Consider the following 22,938-nt stretch of genomic DNA (forward strand, 5'->3'; position numbering starts at 1 on the left):
GAGACTTAAGACACTTGGGTTCTATCCCTGGGTTGAGAAGATCCCCTGGAGAAGGGCATGGCAATCTGCTCCAATATTCTTGCCTGGCAAATCCCATGGACAGAGGAGCCTGGCAGGCTACACATCCATAGGGTCGCAAAGAATCGTACACAACTGAAGTGACTTCACATATACATATGCATAACTCAGATAATTACTTAAGTGTTGTTGTGGTAAACTCAGTGGAAAATTTTGCTCTTTCTGATTTTTTTTTTTTAGTTAGAAAGAAAGAAAATATTTTAAACTTGCACATTTAAAGTGTTGAATTTCTTATTTTTATTGCCAGTGAGGATTTACTTTAATAAAGAAGGGTTGACAAGGATGCTTGTTATGACTTTTCCCAACTCGAGTCTAAAAAAGAAATCAAGGAAAGTGAGGCACATTGAGCTTTCCAACAGATCTTGTCTATCATTTCAGATTTGTCAATTTGAATCTGTGCTGTGCTAAGTCACTTCAGTCGTCTCTGACTCTTTGAGACTCTATGGACTATTGATTGCCAGGTTCCTCTGTCCATGAGATTCTCCTGGCAAGACCACCTGAGTGGGTTGTCATTTTCTCCTCCAGGGGATCTTCCCAACCCAGGGACTGGACCCGAGTCTCTTATGTCTTCTGCCCTGGCAGGCAGGTTCTTTATCACTAGCACCCCCTGGGAAGCCCAAATTTGAGTCTGTAGGAAGTAAGAAATGAAGAGATTTTACTTTCCATACTTCTTACTGATTAAATTTCTATAAGACATTCATTACTTTTATGATATAAATAAACTGCAAAAATTAAAACATTTAAAGTTTGGCATTGCTGATGATATATCCCCAAATACAATGAGGTAAAGGCAGAGCTGACTGTGGTGTGACAGGTCTGGTTCCAGGTTTGGCCCTGCTTCTTAATCAGTATATGCCTTTTATTTGCCTTCACTTTAAAAAGATAAAGTAAAAGAGATATATAGACTTATAAGATAACAGGTTTCTTTTTCCAGCACCTTAAAAAAGTTGGTCCATTGCCTTCTTGCATCTATTGTTTCTAGCAAGAGATGTTTTTCCATTTTTGTAACCCATATTCTTTGTTTTGTTGCTTTTAAGATTTTCTCTTTTCTCTGGTCTTCCACAGTTTGACTATGATATACCCAGGTGTAGCTTTCTTTGCCTGAGAAGGCAATGGCACCCCACTCCAGTACTCTTGCCTGGAAAATCCCATGGATGGAGGAGCCTGGTAGGCTGCAGTCCATGGGGTCGTGAAGAGTCGGACACGACTGAAGCGACTTAGCAGCAGCAGCAGCAGCAGCTTTCTTTGCATTTATCCACTTGGGATTTCCTGAGCTTCTTGGATCTATTTGATGTCCTTCAGGAAACTTGGAGAGTTCTCAGCTATGATCTCTTCAAATGCTTATTCTGCCCATTGTTTCTCTTCTCTTCTTCTGGAGTCCAATTACATGTATAGTGGATCATTTCATTTTGTCCCAGATAATCTATTCTGTTTTTCTTTCTTTTTGTTTTCACTCATTTTCCCCTGTTCCAACTGCATATTGTGTACTCAGCTATGTTCAAGTTCCCAGATTCTTTCCTTCACTGAATTCTACATTCTTCACTGCTTATGTTGAATTTTTTAAAAATCTCTAGCATTCCTACTTGACTATTTTTAAAGTCGTTTCCTGGTCTCTGATGAAAATCTCTATATCTTCATGAAGTTGTTGACCTCTTCTACTAGATTTTTTATCATAGTTATTAACTTCTTGCCTGATAATTCCAGTATCTGTGACATCACTTCATGTCACTTTTATGACATCTATGGGTCTGCTTCTATTGATTATTTTCTCTCTTGACCATGTGTCACATTTTTCTTGCTTCTTCACTTGTCTAGTAATTTTTTATTATATCTGGAGATTTGTATGAAATAACAGTAGAGACTGAACTAAGTAATATTTACTTTCCAAAAGAGGATGTCCTTTTATGTCAGGCTACTTTTTAGGGGGTTGAGTCAATCTGACCAGTGGGAGCTGGCTTTCTCGTACCTTTAGTTTGACTTCGTTCACTGCTGACTTCAAAAGTTTGCAAGCAGGATCAATACTATTCTTCTTCAAGACTTGGGGTCTGAGCACGGGCGAGGTTTTAAAGCTCTCTGCACTTTGTAACCAAGCAACCAACTATCTGAATCATTAAAAATATATCTTTGCATTATAGCTCAGCAGACTATTGTTCAGGTTGCTGGGGAATTCTCTTTGCTCTCCAGGTGTGTAATACACTTTTTGCATTACAGAAATTTCTGTCTGTCTGGAATGTCTCAGAGAGATTTCCCTCAACTATCTTGCAGTGCCTCCAAGACCTACCTGGACGGTGAACGTATACAGTGCCTCAAGTTTGTTTCTCTCAGCCCACCTGCACTGTTCCCTCCAACTACAAAGGACAGCTGCTGTGCACCTGGGGAGGCTCCACACATCTCAGCTGGCATCTCTTTTAGCTCTCTTGCTCCACCCCACAGGCTCTGTATATTACATGCCCAGCACTAGGCACAGACCCATGACATACACTTTGCAGATACACACAGACCTTCTCTGGGTCCTGTGTCCAAGAACCTCTGAGGTCCTTGAGAAATAAAATCTGTCACACCAGCTCACATGTGGCTGGTAAAACCTAAAGTTTCGGCTGCCTTTTTCTTATCTCGCTGTGGATTCCTTCTCTTGTCATTCTGCCATGAATGAGAGAAGCCATGAGCTTTTTTCTCTTAAAAGGGGAATTTTCTGGAGTTTGTACATTTAGGTCTCTTTTCTTTCTTAGACTTCTGGTAAGTTCATAAAAACAGTGATGAGTGTGTGTGTCTCTGTGTTTGTATTATTGTTGCTGTTAGCAGAGACACTCATGGTCTTTTGTGACCTATTATGTGAAAAAGGCTGAGGGCCGAAGAATTGATGCTTCTGAACTGTGGTGTTGGAGAAGACTTTTGAGAGTCCCTTGAACTGCAAGGAGATCCAACCAGTCCATCCTAAAGGAGATCAGTCCTGGGTGTTCATTGGAAGGACTGATGCTAAATACTTTGGCCACCTCATGCGAACAGTTGACTCATTGGAAAAGACTCTGATGCTGGGAGGGATTGGGGGCAGGAGGAGAAGGGGACACCAGAGGATAAGATGGCTGGATGGCATCACTGACTTGATGGACATGAGTTTGAGTGAACTCTGGGAGTTGGTGATGGACAGGGAGGCCTGGTGTGCTACGATTCATGGGGTCGCAAAGAGTCAGACACGACTGAGCAACTGAACTGAACTAATATGCTAAATGGAAGTAGCTATTTACTTTTTGATAAGTTAATATCTCAAAGCCCCAGTGTCATTACCATAAAATGACCTAAATGAAGGTTACAAGGCCTACAGATGATGTACTTGTGTTACATATTCTCATTTCCTTTCTCTTTCCCCTTTGGGTGGCACTTGAAATTACCCAAGCATAGCTTGGTCATAAAATCTAACAAACTCACTGTGCACTATTTTTTTTTTCTCCTTCACTGAAGTGTGCTATTCTCTATCAATGATTATCCACATTGGATGAACTGGCATTTTACTTATTGCTTCAGAAAAATCTTACTCATCTTGGAATATAGTAGTTTTATTCAGAGCCAGGAGCAAATAAAAAGGTCAACCCTAAAAAAGTCACATTCAATTGAATACTGTCTCTTAAATATCAGCTAGATTAACATTTTAATGAACCTTGGAGTATATAAAATGATCAATATATATTAATAAACAATTTTTATTTTATCATCATCCCCATTTTTTTTCAGGGATGAAATCTAAGTCACAGAGAGATTAAGTTGACCTGCTTAAGGAAGGAACATAACCCTAGTAGAGACCATCCTCGAATGTGATTTGACTGTCCTGAATCCCACAGCAGGTAACCAAACCATTCTGCTAATTTATACTAATTTGGGATTCCTGGAACCTACTTTCATGCCACATTCATTATTTTTTACAGAAGAGATAAGAAACATATATATAAACTCACTTCATTTTTTTGGCTTAAACATTAATTAAAATGCCACGAGAGTTAAGAGAACCATATGTAAATGACACTGAGCTATACAAACAGACAGCTTCTATTTGGTGATGGGCATATTCCTGCATTAATATTGGCTAAAATATCTGTATTTCTCTGATCCATTCTTCCCAGACATATTAACACCAGTAAACCTCCTCTGGAATCCAATATCCAAATGTTAGAAAATCCTCATGGGTTATATCCCTCATACTTTGCTTTCGAAGCAAAAATAATCTTTTGTTTTTTCAATGGAGATTTTGATTAAGGGCTTCCTGGTGGCTCAGAGGGTAAAGAATTTGCCCTCAATGCGGAAGGCCTGGGTTCAATCCCTGGGTCAGGAAGATCCCCTGGAGCAGGGAATGGCTACCCAGTCCAGTATCCTTGCCTGGAAAATTCCATGGACAGAGGAGTCTGGCTGGCTATGGTCCACAGGGTCACAAAAAGTCGGACATGACCAAGCGACTAACACTTTCATTCTTTTCACTTCTCATTAAATCACAGCTAAAATGACTCAGTTTACATGATACCCTAAAGGCTTATTACTGATGTCATTTATGTGATCACAAGCTGTGTTTACAGCTATAAAGAAAGCTAGGCTTGAGTAGTATTAATAGCCCTACTAATTACATTACTATGAAAGGTTTATGGATGACATAAATTTCTATATTAGTACTCCAATGTGGTGGTGGCATTCTTCCAGAAGCAGGTATCACAGGGCCTGTTCGTTCTCCTTTCTTTGCAATAATTCAAGAGGAGATGAAAACAAGAAACTGAGTTAAAGACAGAAGGCAAGTAGTCCACTGGGACTTCCTCTTATACCAAGAACAGATTGTGGAGGGATCTTTATCACTTCATACTTTTATTCACAGCAGTGAAAGAGCCAAGTCCTAACCACTGGACCACCAGGGAATTCTTTGAGTTATAAGTGATAATGCTGCGTGTGGAGCACAGTAGGAACCAGTTATTTCTTTTGAAGCTAGTACCTAAAATATTGAGTTTATTTTATTTTTTTTTATATGAGGATCAGCATCTCCCACTCTAAAGTCCAAGGCAACGTGGCTTGCACTTTAGAAGGCACCCTATTCAGTGAACAAAAGCATTAGTTATATCTCTGGCCTCCTTTCCTCAAGGAGATGGGCTAATTAGAAAGCAGAAATTGCAACACTGTAGTATCTTGATTTTTAGTCTCTTTGAATTCTTATTAAAAGACTGTATTTTGGTTCATAAAATGAAGATGGAAGAAAAAATGCTGATTTCAATGGATATAGAAAATAATCACGTTCTATTAACCAGTTCTTCCCCCAGTTGTTTTAAAACTTCTGATTTCAATTTTTAAAATCACACAAAAAAACAAGGGTTTACATGATTATCCTAAGCCTGGTTGACTGCTGCACTTTAATTTAGCACAAATAAAATTTTAAGGGAGGGATGCACAGCTCAGTCTGCCTGCAATGCAGGAGACCTGGGTTCGATTCCTGGGTTGGGAAGATCCGCTGGAGAAGGAAATGGCAATCCACTCCAGTATTCTTGCCTGGAGAATCCCATGGACAGAGGAGCCTGGCAGGCTGCAGTCCATGGGGTTGCAAGAATTGGATGTGACTTAGCAACTAAACCACCACCACCACGACAGTGATGAAGAGGTGGCAGAGATAGGCAGAGAGCTGTTCAGGGGTCGTGGCAGAGGTCCAGCTGAGAAGGGGTAAGTGGCATCTGAAGGAGTCTCGCCTGGTGTCTGGTACCCAGGAAGTTCAAGAAATATTTGTGAAATTTAACTGAAGACAACTTGTACCAGTCAATATATTCTACCATCAAATGAAACTTCAACCCCAGAGATGACAGGACTTCTCTAAGTTGGTTGTTGGGTGTGTTTAAGCTTTCACCTTGGGAGCTGCATAGATACACATAGGATACTTGTGGTTGGAGATGCTTGCTAAGGGGGAATATTCTTTTCTGGTTTTCACATGAAGCCATGAATAAATAGATTTAAATCAGGGATTTGGGCACAAGATTAAGAGGATGCAATAATGATTTCTTCAAAGGAATCATAATCATTGTTGTGTTTAGTTGGATATATATATATCTTTCTGGAAATGAATTGGAACTACAGGAAATTGTACACATTATAACTCTCTAGAATACTACCAAGTCGTAACCTAACAATCTGAAAGTGATGTGGTGAATATGTGTTGAACGGAGCACACCACACACTAAGAAAATGAGATGAGCTAGTTGGTTGAAAGCAAGAGGTTGATGTTATGTCCTCCCTCCCACTCCTCCACAAACACTAAAGATCCCAGTGAGTGGCTGGCAGCTTTTTTCCTCAGTTAGGTATTGGGATAAACCTGTGAACGCTGATATCTTACATTGTCTTATTACACTTAATTTTATAACATTAAATTATTGTGATTTCTATTTTATGGGGGTTGTGAGAAACTTGGAAGCAGCTTAAATTCATATACCAGTCGTGCTAAAGGTACATTCCATAGAACCAGAAAGGTAAAGGCCTCTTAAAAGGATAAAGCCAGGAAAGTAAAGGACTAATTGCCACCCCACAGAGGGGTCACTTAAGTCAGGAAAAGAGATGTAAATCTGTGATAAACTGCCTGTACGAGGAGAAGAGACCTTTGAGGGCCTTGGGAGTCACTAATAATGATGAAAATACCAAGTGCTCTAGCTTATAGAAGCCTAGCAGCCAGGAGGTTTCCATAGCCAAGTCTAAATAAAGTGGATGAGGTCTGTGCTGTGTCCTCCCAGGAGGCAGAGTGGTGGTGGCGGGGAGAGGGGAGGGAAGTGCAGGGACCCGGGAACAGCAGTGGCTCTTTTTGATGTAAAGTCGGGGTCCTAGAGCAAGGGGAGTGCATGATCAAGGAGAGGGCAAGGGAAGACCATGACACAGCAACGGACTGATTCTAACTGCTTGTACTGAATTCTTCTGCTGTGAGTAATTGCGAAAGGGTGGCTGGATGGAGTGATAAGATGGATGGTAGAGAAGTGAATTCTTTTGCAATGGAGATTTGGTGGAGATAAGGGGAAGGGAGGCCCCCGGGTCTGTACCTTTGCAATGAAAGAGACTCTTTACTCTCCTCCTCTGGTCTGTGAGCTCAGATGGGGGTGTGAGAAGAGAGATCCTCTTCACTCAGGTATACTTCACACCTGGTAGTACAGCACCTAACAGAAAGAGGCCCTCACAAAGTGTTTGCTGGGACTTCGCTGGAGGTCCAGTGGTTAAAACTCCATGCTTCCAAAGCAGGGGACACAGGTTTGATTCCTGGTCAGGGAACTAAGCTCTCACATGCTGCACACATATGCAGGCAAAAAAAAAAAAAAGAGGTATTGCAGACTTAATGAATGAAATTAAGCAAGGAATTAATACATGAAAGAGGAATTAAGTGACTCAGTAATGTAAGATAAATTTAGATATTGTTGTTGTTCAGTTGTTCAATGGTTTCTGACTCTGCGACCCCATGAACTACAGCACGCCAGGCTTCCTTGTCCTTCACTATCTCCCAGAGTTTGCTCAAACTCATGTCCACTGAGTCAATGATGCCAGCCAACCATCTCATTCTCTGTTGCCCCCTTCTCCTTTTGCCTTCAATCTTTCCCAGCATCAGGGTCTTTTCCAATGAGTCGGCTCTTTGCATCAGGTGGCCAAAGTACTGGAGTTTCAGCTTCAGCATTGGTCCTTCCCATGAATATTCAGGGTTGATTTCCTATAGGATTGACCAGTTTGATCTCATTGCTGTCCAAGGAACTCCCTGGAGTCTTCTCCAGCATCACAATTCAAAAGCATCAATTCTTCAGCACTCAGCCTTCTTTATGGTCCAACTCTCACATGATAGTTGAATAGATGTAGTCAGGTCAGAGTGTTCTAAAAGTTTTTGTATAAAGTAATCATGGGCAGAACTAAAACTATAAACCTCTGTAGGCTGGGGAAAGTCCACCTCCTTGGCTTGTACACCCTGTTCATTCCCTCAGTTAAGAGGTACTGAGTATAGGAACTACTATCACTGACTTCCCCGTCAGGAATCTAAATCAGTTAATGTATCTGATGCCAAAACAAGAGAAATCAGGGATTGAGACCTATTAGGTTTCCATATAGTAAATAACTCAGTTTTGAACAGTACTGAGGCTTCTGTATTTATGCCACTTATATAAGCTCTGCCTACACATCCTCTGTGAAAAAGAAGTTACCAAGTTCCTTAACTTTATTTTTAGAAGTCGAGTTCTTTGCTTGCTCCTGAATGATCTAACTTAGTTTCTTTTAGCCTGACAAAAGTTTAAAATCAATAGTTTGCTTAAAGCTGTGCTAAAATGGTGTGAGTTGAACACAGCACAGCTGGAAACTGCGACCTCAGTAAATGACATTCACTAAGCCCAAAGCTGAAATTGCTTGTAGGCATAGAACCTGCTGCTTTGAATTTGGTGAGGGCCCCCAGTCGTCCATTGAGTTTGTCTGCTGTGCGTTCTTCCTGCTGAAAGATGCCCGAGCAATGGCTCCAGGGTCCGTGATAGCCTCCCCGCTTCTGAGCTGAAAAACGACACACTGGCGGCCACTTCTCTGGCTGTGTAGCCCTCAATTGCTTTGTGCTCTCTGGGTATTTTGCAATTCTTTTTCATCTTGTATTACTTTTATTTTTTCCGATCTCCACCCTGATTTTATTTTTCAACTTAGAAATAATATTCTTACCCTGTCAAAAAACTGGGAGAGACGTTCCTTTTAGTGAGCACATATGAGGAAAATTCTTTTCCCTGCAGTACTTCATTAGTAAGACTAGATCTCTGCTTACAGATTTCTCACTACGGTTTCCCTTGAAATGCCCTTAAAAGGGTTGTATTGCTCACTGATTAGTCCACATAACTCACAGAGCTTTGGCATTTTTACTATAAAAGAGTGACCCAACTCACTCCCTGGGAATGCCTACTGTTGTAATGATAGGGTCTGCTGAAGCATGTACGGCCTTTGCTCTAAGAAGTGATTCCTTGATGGAAATTATCAGGGATAGAAATGCCATCTTCTCCTGGTTTTGGCCAAACCCCACTGTTATTTCCTCAACTTCACTAGCCAGTATGTGCCTTGGTCAAACAGCCCAAATGGGAATGTAATTTTCTCAGCTGCTTTTTGCTTTGCTTTCTGTACGTGCATTCAACTAGCTGCAGTTCACAGATGCATTCTATGTGTGTTATGGAAGAAAAAACATTGGAAAAAATGTAGTCAAGCTTGGTTTACAACATACTTGATCTTGATTGGTGTCCTTGTGCTCTGAGCCTTTTCTTGAACAAAGGATAGGTACTTGGAGTGGTTGGTTATACGCAGACGTGGCATAAACATAATCTGGATCTTCTCTGTAGGGTCTGAATTTGCAATGACAGTCCTGCCTCAGTCCAATGAATGGGGAGGAGGATAATAATATTCTCCTCCCCATTGCCTCCAATTTGTCTATCGTTTTTGACTGTGCGAGAAGGAAAGTGCTGGGTGAAAAGAGGAAACAGGAGAAGAGATAGGAAACACACAGGAAAACCACTGGAAGAGAAAAGGTGGGAAGTGATTCTATCCTGAGATTTCACAGGCATATTCAAAGCTCTAGAATAAAATATGCACTCATTTCTGGGGCAAGCATCTGCCAAGGGAATTGTCTTTTCAGCTCTTTCCTTTGGCAACCCTCCCACTCCTTCCAATCTCTCATAGTTTGGACCATTTGATTGCAGTTATGCCTCAGAGTGAAGCGGGGGCTCTGGCTCCTTCTAAGCAGACTCTGGGTGTCCATGGTCTCTCTCAATGTGTCTTCCTCAAGCGGTAGGAGCCCTGCTCTACATGCTGGGGGAGGAGGACTTGGGCTCAGGCATTTTAGAATAAGTCCTGCCCCAGTGTAATAATTATATCAATGAATTCCTTCACTCAAAATGGACACCATTCTGGGGTAAGAAAGTATCTAAAATGTCTTTCTTTTTGGATCCCTCTATGAATCATACCAGTGCCTGCTCTGACATCCAGTGACAAGTTAAGCATAACGTAAGTGGTGGGGATATGATTGATGAATTTCAGGGTCCTCATGATAGAACAGATTCAAATTAAGGGGTACATGTGTAAAATCCAACTTTCTGGGGAGGAAATTAGTCATTTATTAAGCAAATCTAATACCAGTGATGGCAGATTATATTCGTTGAATGCTTTCTCTATGTCTGACACTGTGCTAGAAATTTCCCACATATATGACCTCATTTGGTCCACACGGAAACTGAAAGCAGCTACTATTATTATCCCAACTTATGAAAGGAAGAAATACAATACAGGCAAGTTAAACCAGGATGACTCAATGATTCTTGAATTTTGATTGAACTGAGAAACAGAAAAAGTCTAGATCATAATTGCCTGAAGTTAGATTTAGTGAACTTAAGTAATAATTTCTGAATATGATTCTTAAGGGGAGACTTTTTCTTAGACATGACTAATTAGGCAATTAAAGGTAAAAGAATGTAATATTCATGCTCTTTCATACAAGGAAGTGTCCAACAGTAAAAAAAAATTGGCGAAAATATAAACTCTGATCATTTTTTTCTCTTATTTAGAAGTCATTTTCTTTATGTTTTTCCTCTTATAGGTCACTGAAGGGGCCGAGTCACTCCAACTTGTAGTTAGAACCCACCATTTGCAAGAATCACATATAAATTTGGTGAGTTACATATTCTTCTTCCTGGTTCTCAAAAACTGAGAAGTGGAAACCAATGAAATCAGACACTCGAAAAATGCACGGACAGGGAACTCTGATCTAAAGATAATCAAAAGGCAATTCTACTCCTGGGAAAGAAAAAAGGAAAGTCCTGTTCATTGTTTTATTTTCTACCCCCTGCAAATTTCCTGCAGCCGACTGCAATAGTGTCTGCAAGATGGCTAACCGCTGAGTCTTTGATTTAATGAAAACTTTGGGAAAGCAATTCAATTCACTGCAGGGACTGCTTTGTTCTTCCATTATGATTCTTTTTTAATGAGAAAGATGATTGTAAGGATAAACTCTATTCCTCTGAATTTTTACACTAATTACATACAAAGCACTATTTTGGCAGAAGGGGACTTATCTCCTTGAGGCAATATAGTTATCATCTTGTAACCACCCTTCAGTCTCCCACAAGAATGCTGGAGCTTCGTGCCAGGAATGAGTATCGCTCTGTGCCAGCTCGCAGCATGGAGAGATGAACGCTTAAAGATTTCCAGAATTAACAGTCAACACAGACTCTGAATAAAACAGGGAGACAATCCCTCGCTCCCAACTCATACACTGTTTGGAAGCGAAGAAGCAGAAGGGTATCTGTTAATGAAGTGTTTGGCATGAGGAATGAGGGAGGGCCTTGCATATGCATGTCATTTTCCTTCCATCTAGAAGTCACTGATCGTGCTAAGTCATATTGAAAGTTCTGGCTAACATATCACTTTATTTGAGAGTCAGCCACTTTCACACAAATAGGACATGCACTCTTAGGTACTGTAAGTTTGATGAAGACTGTGGGAGACTTGATTCAGTGCAGACTGCCCCTGTAAGCACTGCGTATGTATGAAATATATGTACTTTTACACTAGTTAATGGATTGTGAGCTTGATAAATAATAATTCGTGTCCCACTAGCAAGTTCTTTAGAGTAGGTACATTTTCTGGAGTAGGGGGGAAACTACTCATTCTTGCAGTCTAAAAGCATGCCACAATGAAGGAGGACATTTTAATGGCCTTTCCTAATATCCATAAGTGAGGGAAAAGCTACCCAGTGGGAACTCGAGCCCAGTGATGTGCAATTTCATCACGGCAGCCATGGGGTGAGAGTAGGCGGTCAATTCTTTCTCCTTTTTTCCCCCACTTTGGTCAGGTATATTAAAGTATAATTTATATGTGATAAAATTCACTCCTTTTGGTGTATAATTTGAAGAGCTCTGACAAACATATATAGTCAAGTAATCTCTAAGCAATCAAGACATATAGAACATTTCCATTACCTCCAAAGTTCCCTTGTATCCCTTTGCAGTCAATCATCCCCACCCCCTGGTTCCTCACTCCAGCAATCATTGATCTATTTCCCGACCTTATACCTTTGCCTTTTCCAGAGCTTTGCATTACTATGCATCCTGCAGTTATACAATGCATATGGTCCCATGTCTGCCTTCTTGCTCGTAACATAATACTTTTGAGATTAATACACATCATTGCATGTATCAATAACATTGTCCTTCTATGGCAGAGTTATACTCTGCTGTGGGAATTTACCACAGTTTTTATCCTTTCACGAGCTGATGAGCCCTTGGGTTGTTTACAGTTTTAGCTTATGAATAATAACTGCAGCGGACATTTGCACATAATATCTGTGGATATTATGTTTTCAGTTCTCTTGGAAGAACATGAGTGATGGGTCATATGGTAAGTGGGTATTTAACTTTATAAGAAAGCATCAAGCCATTTTCCAAACTGTCCATATCACTTTGCATTTCCAGCAGCAGTATATGAGAGTTCCCGCTGTTTCACATACTGAGGAGCCATTTTGCTAAAGCTGGATTTTTATTTTCTCCTGTGATCTTCACTATTTCCCAGGGGCTTCTTTTGCAGAGAAGCCCCACCCGTATCCCCTGCCCCACCTTCCCTTCTCCCTTCCCTATCAACATAAGTAAAATTCCCAGGGAGTATCCACTAAGGTTCATTTCGAAAGTCACTGAAGTACAGCCTTTCTACACTATGAGGGCTAAGACTCTCCAACATGTAAACATAAATACAACCTGCCAATGAAGAGAAATGGAGGTTTGCCAAGTAGTTTCCCACAAGGAAGGTGATTTAAGAGGCTCCAGTGAGTATTACCTCACTAGACTTAGGTAAGTGACAGTAATATTTCCGTCAGAACTCACAAGGGAGTTATAATTCAGTATGTACATTTGCCAAGTCCTTCCTTATCCAACTCTCTAAGAATCCCTTCTCCTCCGTGATTTAGTCAAAGTTACCCACAGAAGCGGAAACTGAACAAGCTACATATGAGCAGAACTCAGGCTTCTATATACAGATGGCCAAGAAGCACATGAAAAGATGCTTAACATGTTTAATGCTTAGTGTCATGTTTAATATCACCTCACACTGGTCAGAATGGCCATAATCAAAAAGTCTACAAACAATAAATGCTAGAGAGGATGTGGAAAAAAGGGAACTTTCTTACACTGTTGGTGGGAATGTAAATTGATACAGCTACTATGGAGAACAGTATGTAGGTTCCTTAAAATACAAAAATAGACCTATCATATGATCCAGCAATCCCACTCCTAGGCATATATCTAGAGAAAACCATAATTTGAAAAGATACATGCACCCCAATGTTTGCTGTGGCACTATTTACAATGGCCAGGACCTGGAAGCAATGAAAATGGCCATCAACAGAGGAATGGATAGAGAAGATATGGTGTATATATACAAAGGACGATTAGTCATAAGAAAGAATAATGTCATTTACAGCAACATGGATGAATCTAGAGATTATCATACTAAGTTAAGTAAGTCAGACAAAGACAAATATCATATGATATCACTTATATGTAGAATCTAAAAAAAAAAAAACCCCGAAAAACAATACAATGAACTTATTCACAGAACAGAAACAGACTCACAAACTCTGAAAACAAATTTATGGTTACCAAAATGGAAACATGGGGGCAAGGATAAACTAGAAGGCTGGGATCAACAAATACATACCACTATATATAAAATAGATAATCAACAAGGACCTACTGTATAGCACAGGAGACTCTACTCAATATTCTGTGATAACCTATATGGGAAAATAATCTGAAAATGAATGGATATATATATGTGTGTGAGGAGAAAGGGACAACAGAGGATGAGATGGTTGGATGGCATCGCTGACTCAATGGACATGGGTTTGAGTAAACTCCGGGAGTTGGTGATGGACAGAGGCCTGGCGTGCCTCAGTCCATGGGGTCACAAGGTCACTCAGTTGTATCCAACTCTTTGTGTTTTTCTGTTTCCTGATTTCAGCTAGTATTACATGGAATTTTAAGAAAAAAGGATACTTGAGGAAGAGGCTTCAAATCCATAAGTTTTGGCAGCACTACAATTTCTTAGTCATTTACCTATGAGATAATATACACATAGTTCTCTGCCCCTGGTTCTTGGCATAGAGCTCCTCAAACCCTTGCAATTTCCTAAGTGATAAAAGCACTAGCGGCCTTCCCTGGTGGCTCAGTTGGTAACAAATCCTCTGCAACGCAGGTAACCCTGGTTTGATTCCTGGGTTGGGAAGATCTCCTGGAGAAGGGATAAGCTACCTACTCCAGTATTCTTGGGCTTCCCTGGCGGCTCAGCTGGTAAAGAATCCACCTGCATTTAGAGAGACTTGGGTTTGATCCCTGGGTTGGGGAGATCCCCTGGAGGAGGGCATGGTAACCCACTCCAGTATTCTTGCCTGGAGAATCCTAATGGATAGAGGAGCCTGGCGGACTGCAGTCCATGGGGTTGCAAAGAGTTGGACACTACTGAGCAATTAAGCACACATGCAAGAGCACTAGGAACACATTTTGTTCTATTTGGTCTTTGACCCTTGCTCCTAACACAGAGTTACAATTTCCAGGGAGATGGGAATTTTTTTGTTCTAATGAGCTGACTCTTGGTGGGCTCCTGGATGGGGCTAAGTCACCAGAAATACCAAGCTATGATGAGAAAACTGGACTCTTCAGCCCTGCCTTCCCATTTTCCAGAAAGAAGAGAGGGGCTGGAAACGAGGTTAATGATCATGTCTACCTAGTGAAGCTTCCATAAAAATTCCAAAAGCACACAGTTTGGAGAATGCTGGGGTTGGTGAACATGTGACGTGGAGGTTCGGAGACAGCTGTGCTAGAAGACACGCCCCCTTCCACATACCTTGCCCCACTCACTTCTTCCATCCAAAAATACATCATATCCTTTTGTAATAAACTAGTAAACATTGAGTAAGCTGTTTTCCTGAGTCCTGTGAGACACTCTAGTAAATTAACTAAATCCAAGGAGGGTTGGTGGCAACTTCTGACCTATAGCAGGTAGGGCAGAAGCACCAGTAGTAACATCCATCCATCTCGCGACAGAACTGTCAAAACTGAGTTATGCTGTAAGACACTCAGCTGGTGCCACACAACTGCAGGGTGTGGGAAAGCCCCACACATCTGGTGTCAGAAGAACTATAGTGTGAGAGTAAAGGAGAAAGACAAGAGGAAGAATACACTTCCCTTTACAGTTCCTAAAGCCCCACCTTGCCCATATAGCCTGTGTTTGGATTTCAGGCATTACTTCAATCAACGGGTACATTTTAATTGTCTGAGTAGCTTCCCTCAAGTGGTTACAGCTAACTAAGTGACAGTTATCTAAATTTTATCTAAATTCTCAAATTTGATACCATCTTATTAAAACTAGTTTTTTGAAGTACATTTTTTCTACAGTGCTGTATTAATGAGGCTCTTCATGATAAACAGCAAGATGTTTAAAAATTTTAGAACCATCTGGAATAAAAAAAAAAAACAACAACCTAGCGCCAATAAAAGAAGGGCTAGCTTTAAAACCTGTTCTACAATACACAATTTTAGGAGGATGGTCTTTATAGGAATCAATTTTCGGTTTTCTACAAATTTTGTAGGAATCAATTAATAACCAGGGGCAAATTCAAAGCTCTAGCTTGAACTGGAGTTACACTGAAACTTATACTACAGTCTGTTGCTTCAGAGTCTTTGATCATAGGTTCAGTGCAAATTTGATGAAAAGAATTCACTTTAACTTAGAAGTCAAATTTCTATAAGATTTTGTAATGACATGGCCCTTAATGCTCTTGAAAGGCTTCTTGCATTTATCACATTGTGTTTACATGTGACAATCATACATTTTATGATTAAAGTGATAAAGAAAGATTGTTAGTTCTTGAGTCTAACCTCTTGCTGTTATGTGGCCTAAGGTGGTATCAAATGAATAGAGTGGCCCTGTAGGATCAGTGACGTCTGTGCTGGAAGAATTGAGAAGGCTGTATCTTGTTCAACCCTAACCTGCAGCCCTCCCAGGAGATTAGTCAGGGAGCACCGGGAATGGAGGAGGAAACGTGGCCAAGACAGTGGTTCCCTCACACACACCACCCTTTCCACCCTCTCCTCTTTGCTCTGTTCATCCCCTCTCACATCTTGAGGTGCATAATGAAAGAGTTTATTATGTTGCTAGAACATAGCACTGAATCAGCCTATATGAAATTAATGTAATTACTATGTTGATTTCCAGATGTTAGCTTAATGCCAGTCTATTAAAACTTCTAAAGATGAAGCTTAAAACAAACAAACATTCTGAGTAAACATCCAAATGAAGACATGCCAGCAAGTTTAGTGATAATCTGAGGCCATGGCAGATATCTCTGGATAGGGCATTTTAGAAATTGATTCTCTCCATCATCAGCCATAATGACAGAAAGTTCTCAGGTCCTTTTCAGTCTTTTTCTTCCAGAGAGCCTCTGAATTCCTTGCTGCTTCTAGCCCCTGGCCTCTTTCCAGTCATCCCTCTGCCCTGCCCCCATGCCCATCCACTCTCGGCACCACGTACAGCCATATCCTCTTGACCTCACTGCTGTGCGTCACTGGACCTCTCACCCAGGGCTGGTTTCTTATCCAGGGTTTTGAAGTTCAAGGGGAAAAACGCTCCTTTTGCTCAAACATGTCTCCCTCCCCTCTTCCTTCCTCCCCTGGACTCCACATGGGTGGGCAGGGTGGGCCATGAAGGTACCCAGCCTGGCCTCAGGGGGACCCTACTCTTCCTAATTCTGTAGCCTACACCAGGTTCCTGATGCCAGGGCAGCCTCTGATTTCTCACTGATAAACTTTCGGATAATAACTCCTATTTCCTTGGTTTGAAGGAATAAAAGAGGTAATTCACATACATAGTGGCTGCTACTGCTGCTGCTGCTAAATCGCTTCAGTTGTGTCCGACTCTGTGCGACCCCAGAGACGGCAGCCCACCAGGCTTCTCCATCCCTGGGATTCTCCAAGCAAGAACACTGGAGTGGGTTGCCATTTTTTTCTCCTGGCACATTATAAAGTCTCAATAAAATGTATTAACTTTGGGCCTTTTTCTACAGTTAATTTTTTTTTTAAGTTTTTCTGTCTCTACCTGTAACTGTGAAATTATTCTGTTTCTTAGAATGACTTACTTTTATTTTTTTCCCTGATGAGAGTTTTTGTTAAATCTCTGGGCTCCTGGAAAGCAAGAGTGACAAGAACCTGAAAACTAATTGCAGTTCCTCATCTTATAGTCTAGAGCAAGGGATCCCCAGTCTCTGGGATCCAATGCCTGACAGTCTGAGGTGGAGTTGATGTAACAACAGAAATAGAGTGCACAATAAATGTAATGCACCTGAATCATCCCCAAACTATTCCCCCACTCTGGTCCATGGAAAAATTGTCTTCCATGAAACCGTTAGTCCCTGGTGCCAAAAGGTTGGGGACTGCTGGCAGACTGGTTCTAAAAATCTCCAGAAAACATGAATTTACCACTTCCATGAGATTTTGTTGTTGTTGTTATATCAGAATGTTGCAAATTTGTTCTTTGATCTTACTATTTTTAATTATAATCTTTGTACTGGGCTAAAGTAATTCTATCCTTTAATAATTCTAAATTATCATTCAAGTTTTCATTAAATTATTTTTAAGTTGAACTGCATAGCTCTCTCTTCTTGATATGATCAAATAATACTTTCTTCGTATTGACAGTCTCTCAGAAGTAAATTTCTAATTATACACCTCCTCCACTTTCTCATTTTCTGGAGTCCTTTCCTGGATTGAAGCAACTGTTTACATAATGCACTTGTAGAGCTCAAAATCATTGGCTTCCAAATCATACTGAGGAAATGTAGCTGAAGTCTTAACTTTCATAGCCTGAAGTTTTTATTCTTTAATTATGTTTACCCATGTTGAATTTTAAAAAACAAAACACCAATAACACCAATTTTTGAGAAGTAAATGAACTTAGCTTCTCCAATACCTTAGACAATCCCAAGTTAAACTGGAAGTCAGTCCTAACTTGTTCATTTGTATTCTTCTTTTAAGATGAAATCTAGTCCTGGCCAAATCATTATAAATAAGCAATATTATTCTGGATGACAATCCAAATAAGGAAATGCAAAAATACAATGCTGAGATATGATTTGTGGCAAAGTTTCAAAAAAGTATGACTTTTAGGATTACTGTATATAGCTATTCATGTGTCTTTATTCATTATTAAGGTATATAATTATCTTCAAACTTATTATGGTTACTTTTCAAAGCATATTTTATAGTCAATAGCTACAGCTAATAATAGTAACATTATTGGCTATTTCTGGGCCATAGATAAGAGTGTTTATACCAGATTCAATGGTATAATCATGTGTCTCTGAAATATACCCTCCAGAGATATACCACAAGGATTTCAACTGCAACTGCCCTTTAATAAGTTTTTCCTGCATCAAGTCTTGAAGGATTTGTTCCATTGCCTTAGCTATTTTAAGTTTAGATAGAACATCTCACATGACTATGGTAGCTGTTTTTTCTTTCTTTTCCCCTTTGTTATTATTACTAGAGTTGTTTGTGTTTACTATTTTTATCTTCCTTTCCCAAAGACATATATTTGTCTGCAATCCCCTTGGATTTCTCAGGGCTAGCAGGTATTAGGGACAGCTTCATCAGGACTGTTTCAGGTTCCAGGGAAGCTGTCTATTTAGATTCACTGAGGGGTACAAGAAATGCTAACAGGAATTAAAGTAGTAAGCAACTGTACTTTTCAGCCTACACATGCATTTCTTACTTCCCGTTGAGTTCACATAATTCATGCTTCTTTGTAATTTATTCATTCATTTTGTTTGCTATATTATCACAGAACAGTGAGGTTTGGAGTTTTGAATTGTCTTATGATGCTGTAAGTGAAAAAAGTTAATCTGGTCATAGTTCATCACTCTTGAAGATACTGGTAAAAGAGAAACAAGTTTGGCATGCTTACCTTGTCTGACAGCTAGTGTGGTGGTATAGACCAAGAAGAGAAGAATGTAATTGAGGAAACTCTGGAAGACTGGTGTATTGGCATGGAAATCTTCTGACAGGTACTTGCTGGTCAAGCTAATTCCACAAATAAGGAGGGATAACACCTGGCCTAGAGCCACAGAGATTAACATCTCCCTGAGAAATAAAGAGAAACATAGTAAAGATCAGCAGAAAGTCCAATAGAACAATCACATAGAAAATTTACTGAGTACTCACGCCACTCACTAGGCTACATGCAATAAACAGTGATTCTTTTCATTCATCACAGCAATCCTACCGGGAAGGTGCAGTTATTACTGGGGTTGTGCAAAGGAAGGGGGCTTCCAGGTGGTACTAGAGGTGAAGAACCTGCCAGCCAATGCAGGAGACATACGAGACCCTGGTTGGATCCCTGGGTTGGGAAGATCCTGTGGAAGGGCACGTGGAAACCCACTCCAGTATTCTTACCCTAAGAATCCCATGGACACAAGAGCCTGGTGGGCTACAGTCCATTGGGTCGCAAAGAGTGAGACACGTCTAGAGTGACTTAGCAGGCATGCAGAGGAAGAAACCAAAGTTTAGAAGGGTTAAGGAATTTGCTTACAGTCACATAATTAGTGACAAAGTTGAGAATTGAGACCAAATCTCTCCATGTGTTCCTGGCTTCTTCCCACATCCCCTAGAGCTCTAGGGGAAATTAACATTTTCCTGTTGCCACCATGGCATGAACAAATTGTTCAGAAACCTGAGAGAGAACCCAGATATTGACCAGAAGGGACCATATTCCAACCTTGTCCTAAGATTCTCATATCAAAAAGGGGAGACTCTTCTCTTTCACAGACTGAAATCTTGGCTCCAGGAACACTTAGAAGAAAGGGCTATACAAACCCCTGAAAATCTAGGAGTATCTCCTCTCCATTCCCAGATTTTGAATCTCAGTTTGGTCTAATGAACACTAATAAGCACTAGCCTCTGCTCTCCTCTGCTCAAGTCACAGTTGCTAATATATTACAACTCTTATTCATAGAGGAAATTTAGTAACTGAGGTGGTGTGCTAAGAGATTTCAAATTTTATAAATATTCTCCATGGCATTTTTACAGGCACTGACCGTAAAGACTTCTGTAGTTGAGATTACCAGCAAGAGTCAAAGAGTTCACTTTGCGCACAAATAAAATGCTCATGTGGGCTCTGTGGTCACATACACCTGTATCCTCTGACACAAGACGAACCCCTGGCTTCAGCAAAGCAGACCTCTGCTCTCGCCAAGAGTCTCATCTGACTTTCCAGGTTTATTTATTTAGAGAAAAAGCAACATCAAATAAGCAAAGAGTCATATTTCTAAACAAAGAAGCATTAGGCAGAGCATCTGCAGCATTACGTACTTCCTTCCCCATGGTGTATATGAAGCCATCTTTCTGGAAGGGAGTCCCCTGCACAGGGTCCTGGGTAGATACCTTTTTTGTGTTCCAATAAAACTTTATTTACCAAAACAGGCGGTGAGCAGATGTGACACATGGGCCAGAGTTTCCTGACCTGGTATATAGACTCTGGGCCTCAGCTGGGTAGATGCCTTGGTGGTATCCTTTTAAAAAATGGCAGATCCATCACTCATTCCATTTGCTTCCATGAGGAGGAAACAGTGTGGCAAGGCATGTGGGCTCATGAAAAAGACTCTCCACGGGTCAGCTTGAAATCTATTGGTAGAAGCTGCCGTGATAGATTGGTAGACTGCTCTGTCTCCAAGTCCCGGCCCTGACTCCTCAATTCAATCTTTATAAAGGAGTCAGAGATATTTTTAGACAGATAAGTTTAAAATGTCAGTCTTCAGTTTAAAATCCTCCCGTACAGATGATACCCCATAGATGGCATCCTATAGCACGCAGTGATCTATAAAGTATGTTACACTGTCTAAAAAGATGGCTGCCAACACTGCCTCACATCTGTCTACACTCAAGCTGTTTCTCCCAAGGGGAGGTGGGTTCTATTTTCCTTTTCAGGAAGCTGAGCTTGTCTTGTGACTTACTTTGACCAACAGAAAGTAGAGGGAGAGATGTCAAGTGACTTCTGGGCCTAAGTCTTAAGAAGCACTGTGGCTTCCATTTTCTGCCCTCCTAGGATACAACTTCCATGTACAGAACCCCGAGTTAGAGCACTGAATACTGAGAGGCTGTGAGAAAAGGAAAAGAGAGACCCAGCCAACCCCTGCCGTCGCAGCTGAAGAGCCAGACACATGCATGAGGATTGTGGATCCTCTGGCCCCAGTGGAGTGGTGCCAACCTGCATCATGTGGAACAGAGATCAACCTCCCCCAGAGACTGCTGGCCAACTGGAGAACTGTGAGAAATAATCAGTGGTGGTGCTTTCAGAGCATGAAGTTTTGGGTGGTTTGTTGAGCAGCAGCTGCAGCTACTGAAACAAGGCCTTCGATGCCCCCTCTGCCCTCTGCTCCCACCACCTTGGGGCCCCGCCTCCTGCTTCTCCCGTTTTATCTCCCCACAGAGCCAGAGCTCCAGCCCTGCAGAGCTACTCGCACTTCAACAATGAGCCATGGTCTTCTTCGCCAGCATGTCTTCTCACGTGTTATTATTTCCAGAGTGTTCATCCCAACTTGTCAGTCTGACTCTCACTCATCTTTCAAGATCTGGCCCACATGTTATGTTATCCCCTTTAAGAAGCATTCTCTGCCCTCTCTTTCCCTGGGATGTATCTCCTTTACTTCTGTATCATTGTTCTATAATGACTGTTTTTACTGGGAAGTTGGTACAATGCTCTTCACTCTGTCTGGGCGACGCCATTCAAAGGAAATAGAAAATGAACACTTCAAAGACAGTAAGTACAACTAGGCAACACCGAATGGTTTTGTTGAAATGAAAGGATGATTTTTTTTTAAAGGCAGAAGTAAAGAGAAGTACCAGAATCAACTCAAGAGTTTTTAAGCCAGCCTAAGAAGTGTGATATCCATTAACAAAAATCATGATAGGAGTTTCAGGACTTCCTTGATGGTCCAGCGGCTAAGACTCCACTCTCCCAATGCAGGGGGTCTGAGTTAGATTCTTGGTCAGGGAACTAGATCCCACATGCCACAGCTAAAGATTCCATATGCCACGGCTAAAGATCCTACATGCCACAGTGAAGACAGAAGATCCCTCATGCCACAGCTAAGATCTGCTACAGGCAAATAAATGAATTTTTAAAAAATGATTTGCAAAAAAATCATGATAAGGAATTGTCTTTAGTGTAAAGATAATAAACATTTTTTGATATATTGAATTTGAACTGCCAGATGAACTTCCAAATGATCCAGGAGTATCAGAATTCTTGGATCAGAGCTGAATAGGGAGGTCAACCAGGAGAAACATATGGAAGTTATACAGATAAACGTGGTGGCTAAAGCACTAGAAATGGATGCTATTCCCATGGAAGGAAGGAGAGAAAATAGGAAGACCTAGGAAAATCCTTGGAGAATCCCCAGATTGGGTTTAGGGGAGAAACTAGAAGCATATCATTGGAGTCAGAAGGTGGGATGGGGTGGGGGGTGGGAAGGAGGTTCAGACAGAGGGGATTATGTATACCTATGGCTGATTCTGGGCTGGAAGAAGCACAAGCTGGAATCAAGATTGCCGGGAGAAATATCAATAACCTCAGATACGCAGATGACAACACCTTTATGGCAGAAAGTGAAGAGGAACTAAAAAGCCTCTTGATGAAAGTGAAAGTGGAGAGTGAAAAAGTTGGCTTAAAGCTCAATATTCAGAAAATGAAGATCATGGCATCTGGGCCCATCGCTTCATGGCAAATAGATGGGGAAACAGTGGAAACAGTGTCAGACTGTTTTTTTTTTTGGCTCCA

At 40.9% G+C, this 22,938-nt stretch overlaps 1 protein-coding gene across 1 annotated transcript in view; it reads right to left on the reverse strand.

Annotated features, from left to right (window-relative positions):
• Window positions 1–22,938, reverse strand: part of SLC35F1 (solute carrier family 35 member F1) — a 407,298-nt gene that overhangs the window by 138,812 nt on the left and 245,548 nt on the right. The window contains exon 2 of the mRNA XM_018053020.1: window positions 19,069–19,244. Coding sequence (XP_017908509.1) covers window positions 19,069–19,244 — 176 coding nt within the window. The remainder of the gene's footprint in view (window positions 1–19,068; window positions 19,245–22,938) is intronic.

Source organism: Capra hircus, chromosome 9 (genome assembly GCF_001704415.2).
Source record: "Capra hircus breed San Clemente chromosome 9, ASM170441v1, whole genome shotgun sequence".
Lineage (NCBI taxonomy): Eukaryota > Metazoa > Chordata > Mammalia > Artiodactyla > Bovidae > Capra > Capra hircus.